Raw genomic sequence first — 5,880 nt, 5'->3', positions numbered from 1 at the left:
GAGGAGGAGGAGGAGGAGGAGGAAGAAGAGGAAGAAGAGGAAGAGGAAGAGGAAGAAGAAGAAGAAGAAGAAGAAGAAGAAGAAGAAGAAGAAGAAGAAGAAGAAGAAGAAGAAGAAGAAGAAGAAGAAGAAGAAGAAGAAGAAGAAGAAGAAGAAGAAGAAGAAGAAGAAGAAGAAGAAGAAGAAGAAGAAGAAGAAGAAGACGACGACAACTGTGGGGTCATTGGTGCTCTCTGAGCTTGCTTGTTTTCTTGAAGACGTCTCATTACCCAAAGTAGGGAACTTCTGATGACTCCATAATTCACTACAAAGACCATGGTATCTTGAGCCACCCTATTAAGGTAGCCTCAGAATGGATGGATGGTCCTCCAGGACCACCGTTCTGAAGTTCTCCAGCACCATCCGAGGGACCACCTCAATCAGCTCGCTTAAAGGTTCAGCTGGATGAATATCTTCCCATGAAGAACCAACCTCTGCCAATTAGCATCATAACCTCTAAGCAGCAGACATAATTAGCTAACCATTTTATTTCCTTCATCCATCATTTTGAGCAGTTTGGGAAATACCACTGATATTCCTTGAGGCCAAGTGACAACGGGGTTGATACCACGTTGATTTCAACAAGTCTTGGAAAACAGACATGGAGCATTTGAAACCAAAAACCAAAAAACCTCTTAACATACAGCATTTTCCATTTTGATGCAAACTTTGTGTAGAAAATCGACAGCTGGCTTACAAGACCTGGCAAGCAAATAACCCGAAGACCAAGGCCGTTATTACTTACGTCATCTTCTTTCGTTCCACCCCAGAAATTTGTTCCACCAGCATAGCTTGGGATGTTCAAAACAGCTATGCCTTGAAGGCTTGGAAGAGGGATATATTGTCCATCGCACTGCAAAGGTATAAAATACCGTATAAATAACCACAAAAATATACTGGGGTGTCCATTAATCACAGGTATCGGTTAGACTTGAAAGGTAACTTATAGGCGCGGTGGTGACACAGTGGTGAGAATGCGGTATTGCAGGCTGACTCTGCCTACTGCCAAGAGTTCGATCCTGATCGGATCAAGGTTGACTCAGCCTTCCATCCTTCCCAGGTCGGTAAAATGTGGACCCAGATTGTTGAGGGCAACAGGCTGACTCTTAAACCATTTAAAGGGGGCTATAAAGCACTGTGGAGTGGTATATGTCCAAGTGCTATTGCTATCCTTCCTCCCTCCCTCCCTCCCTCTCTTCCTTCCTTCCTTCCTTCTTTCCTCCCTCCCTCTCCCCTCCCTCTCTTCCTTCCTTCCTTCCCTCCTTCCTTCCTTCTTTCCTCCCTCCCTCCCTCTCTCCTCTCCTCTCCTCTCCTCTCCCTCCCTCCCTCCCTCCCTCCCTCCCTTCCTTCCTTCCTTCCTTCCTTCCTTCCTTCCTTCCTTCTTTCCTTGGTGGCACAGTGGTTGGAATGCAATTCTGCACTCTGCCCACAGTCAGGAGTTCGATCCTGACCAGCCCAAGGTTGACTCAGCCTTCCATCCTTCCCAAGTCCGTAAAATGAGGACCCAGACTGTTGAGGGCAAGAGGCTGACTCTGTAAACCATTTAGAGGGGGCTATATAGCACTATGAAATGGTATATAAGTGTTGTTGCTATTGCTAACCTATCTAGCTTCCTTGCTTAGCCAGGATGTTCTCTGCATGTTTCATACATGGACTTCGGCTTACAGTCTTTCATTATACAATGGCCAGAACACTTCTTCAGTATACGAAAATACCTTCTAGCTTTCTACGGAGACAAGCCAGAGACTACAACAAGACCTTCAACCAACATCTGCTTCCAAATTTGGTTCCGAATTCTATCCTTATGACAAATAAACCGATATGAGCAAAATGAGGCAGCTTTAGATGGAGAGGGGCTGACGTTGAGTGACAGTACTGTATTGTGCTTGACCTTAGACCAGGGGTAGTCAACCTTGGCTCTTTTATGACTCGTGGACTTCAACTCCCAGAATTCCTGAGCCAGCTAAGCTGGCTCAGGAATTCTGGGAATTGAAGTCCACGAGTCATAAAAGAGCCAAGGTTGACTACCCCTGCCTTAGACTGTCTTTGAAAATGGTCTCTAGACTGCAGATACGATAGAATATGGAAGAGACTGTTGAGTAGAGGGATCCATAAAAATGGAACAGGGCTTCTTGACCAAGGTTTTAGATCTGTTCAGGCACTGTGGGATAAAATCAATTCCTTCCAGGCTTCTGAAGACACACCATGGATCTCTGGTCCTAAAGCAAGAGAGTCTTTTCTGCAGAAGAGTGTCTCTGGTGTGGTGTAGCCAGTAGTCCCAAAGTTCAGGACTGTGCAGTCTCTTAATTTGGGATTTCCCCTGGATATTTGGGGAAGCTCTGTGCTGCCAACACTCCATCCACCGCTTCCCCAAGTCCACCTTCCCCAAGTCCACCACGTCCACCTTCCATCACATCACGTGGATCAAGATGGTAGATAAATGTGTGATATCTCCCTCGGGCGACTATCCAGATTCCTCCTCAGATGTCAGCTCAGAGGAGGATGCACCAATTCCTGGCATGTCAGGAACTGAGTTGATTGAAGGCTCTGAACAGCCATCCAGAAGGGATTTGGCAGAGGCCTCAGCTGGGGAACATCTGCAGTGGCCGACGGCCAGCAAAGAGGAGGAAGAACTGCCTTCTGCACCTGATCCGAGAACACGTAGGGCAGAGAAAAGGCAGGAACAGAGAAGGTCAGCCAGACTACTCGAGAGGAGAGGGCCCTGCCCATCTCAATGGGCTGCACCAGAAAGCTGGCTATTTATCACAGCGGACAGATGGGGGTGCTGCTGGGAAACATGTGTTGGTTTTCTAGTGGTGTGTTTGATCGTCGTGATTCCTGCTTCACTCTGGACTGACATCGTGTTTGGAATTGTGCCTTGGAGACTCTGAACTTTTCTTGCCCAATCTTGTGTGTGGATTTAAGTTTTGCCTGGTGGATTTGAGTTTGTCCGGTGGAGTTATTTTGTTTGAGCAGCTTTCAAGTGCCTGGTGGACTAAGCGCCTTGTGATCTGCTCGTGGCTGGACTTGATTGAGATAGGGATTTAGATTTTGGTGAAGGGGGACATTAATAAACTCACTAAGCCACAGTTACATGCGTGTGTGAGTGAGAGGGGCAGCACAAAATGGCAGAAATAAATAAATGTGGTTTAATTGTAATACCCAGCCAGACTTTTTGTCTACTTGCGCGATGCAAAAAAGATGCTGAGACTCTCGAAAGAGGGCAGAGAAGAGCAACAAAGATGATTAGGGGACTGGAGGCTAAAGCATATTATAAGGAACGGCTGCTGGAATTGGGTATGTCTAGTTTAATGAAGAGAAGGACAAGGGGGGACATGATAGTAGTCTTCCAATATCTCAGGGGCTGCCCCAAAGAAGAGGGAGTCAAGCTATTCTCCAAAGCGCCTGAAGGCAGGACAAGAAGCAACGGATGGAGAAACTAATCAAGGAGAGAAGCAACCTAGAACTAAGGAGAAACTTCCTGACAGTGAGAACAATTCACCAGTGGAACAACCTGCCTCCAGAAGCGGTGAATGCTCCAACACTGGAAGTTTTCAAGAAGAGACTGGACAGCCATTTGTCTGAAATGGTATAGGGTTTCCTGCCTGAGCAGGGGGTTGGACTAGATGACCTCCAAGATCCCTTCCAACTTTACTATTATTATTATTATTATTATTATTATTATTATTATTATTATTATTATTATTATTATTATTATTATTATTATTATTATTATTATTATTATTATTATTATTTAATTCATCATCCCAGAGAGCAACGGCCACTAGATAACGTCCAGCTTTACAGCCAAAATCCACCCAAAATATCACAAAGCAGATTCATCTTGCCTCGAGGGAAACTAGACAACAGGGTGTCGTGAGGTTTAAGCCTTACCTCGAGTTGAACTTTCTGCTCCAGGTTTTTGTAAGTCCGTTGTAACAATTCTTTAGTACCGAGCACTCCGTACCACATCATGTTCTTCGTCCTACTTCTAAAAGGAAAAGCAGAGTGATCACGCAACGGCACGGGATTAACCCATCAGACGCATTCGGTAAGACATCAAAATCCCTGCTTGGATGTTAAGGGAAAACACAGGGATACAGATAGTCCTCGATTTACGACTGCAATTGAGCCTAAAACTTCTGTTGTTAAGTGAGCTTTGCCCCCCATTTTACGATCTTCTTTGGCCACCTCATTGACTTTGCTGGTCAGAAGGTCACAAAAGATCATCACATTTATTAATCCCCTTATTTATTTCTGTCTCTTTCAAAAAAATAGATCTTCAGTGAATCTTCCCTCTCTCCAGTGGTGACGCTGGGACGGTGCGACCGTCGTAAATGTGAACCAATGGCTAAGCATCCCAATTTTGATCACGTGACCACGGAGATGCTGCAACAGTCATTAAGTGTGAATACAGTCAGAAGTCACTTTTTTCCCCAGTGGCTGTTGGAACTTTGAACAGTCACTAAAGCAGTGGTTCTCAACCTTTTTAATGCCGCGACCCCAACCGGTCGTAAGTCGAGGATTAAACCGGTCGTAAGTCGAGGACTACCCAACCGGTCGTAAGTCGAGGACTTTCCCTGCCCGGGAGCGCCGCACATGCGTGGTTCCGCCCCCTGCGCCGGCCGAGGCGTAGCTGGCAAGCGGCAGAGACGGAGCAGGCTGACCACCAGCTGGCCCAGCCCAAGGGAGGTAAGGCACCCGCCGGAAAAGGGGAAAAAAATGGCGGACAAAAAAATGGCGGACAAAAAAATGGCAGACAGCCTTGCTTGGCGACCCCCGTGAAATGGCCGATCGACCGCAATGGGGTCCCGACCCACAGGTTGAGAACCACTGCACTAAAGGAATGTCCTACAAATGTATAGGCAAGGACTAGTTCGAATCTTCACAGTGGCTCACCTGCATTTCTCAGGATGCACTTCCCGTTTATTGTTAAACTCTAATGAAATCTTCGCATCTAATCCGATGCCAAAATAATTGTTCATGACGCACTTCTCTGAATAGCCTTCCCTGTACACAAATGCACAACCACTGTTGGTAATAGCGCACAGAGGACGCATGCACAGGTATACAAACAACAGCGCAGTTCTCGCTTCCCTCTTAGAGCGCCCCAAAGCCACCACTGTTATCCTATCTGAGAGGGGCCATCATAGTGGGCTGAGTATGGAAGGATCTTAGGATTGGCTATCAATCCAGATTCAAAGGGGAAGAAAGTAGTTTGGCTTGCACAGAGGCCCTCACATGGCAGCCATTTGCATTTTCTTACATCTAGAACCCAGGTGAACCCAGGAGAACTCAGGAGAACCCAGGAGAATCCAAGGGAACTTAGGAGAACCCAGGAGAACCCAAGAGAACCCAAGAGAACTCAGGAGAATCCAGGAGAACCCAGGAGAACTCAGGAGAACCCAGGAGAACTCAGGAGAACCCAGGAGAACCCAGGAGAACTCAGGAGAATCCAGGAGAACCCAGGAGAACCCAGGAGAACCCAGGAGAACTCAAAACCCAGGAGAACCCAAGGGAACTTGGAAGAACCCAGGAGAACACAAGAGAAGTCAGGGGAACCCAGGAGAACTCAGGAGAACCCACATGAACCAAGGAGAACTCAGGAGAACCCAGGTGAAATCAGGAGAACCCAGGAGAACCCAAGAAAATTCAGGAGAACCCAGGAGAACTCAGGAGAAACCAGGTGAACTCAGGAGAACCCAAGGAAATTTAGAAGAACCCAGAAAAACAGAAGAGAAATCAGGAGAACCCAGGAGAACTCAGGAGAACCCAGGTGAACTCAGGAGAACCCAGGAGAACCCAGGAGAACTCAGGAGAATCCAGGGGAACCCAGGAGAA

At 46.9% G+C, this 5,880-nt stretch overlaps 1 protein-coding gene across 1 annotated transcript in view; it reads right to left on the bottom strand.

Moving 5' to 3' along the window:
• The window catches only part of DGKH (diacylglycerol kinase eta), a 105,959-nt gene that overhangs the window by 18,038 nt on the left and 82,041 nt on the right, over positions 1–5,880 (bottom strand). Inside the window, 3 exon segments of the mRNA XM_029283156.1 lie at positions 785–892; positions 3,934–4,030; positions 4,939–5,049. Coding sequence (XP_029138989.1) covers positions 785–892; positions 3,934–4,030; positions 4,939–5,049 — 316 coding nt within the window.

The sequence above is a fragment of the Protobothrops mucrosquamatus genome, unplaced genomic scaffold (genome assembly GCF_001527695.2).
Source record: "Protobothrops mucrosquamatus isolate PMUCROS unplaced genomic scaffold, P.Mucros_1.0 scaffold28, whole genome shotgun sequence".
NCBI lineage: Eukaryota > Metazoa > Chordata > Lepidosauria > Squamata > Viperidae > Protobothrops > Protobothrops mucrosquamatus.
The sequence above is the reverse complement of the archived record's forward strand: the minus strand, read 5'-3'. Positions and strand labels throughout refer to the sequence as shown.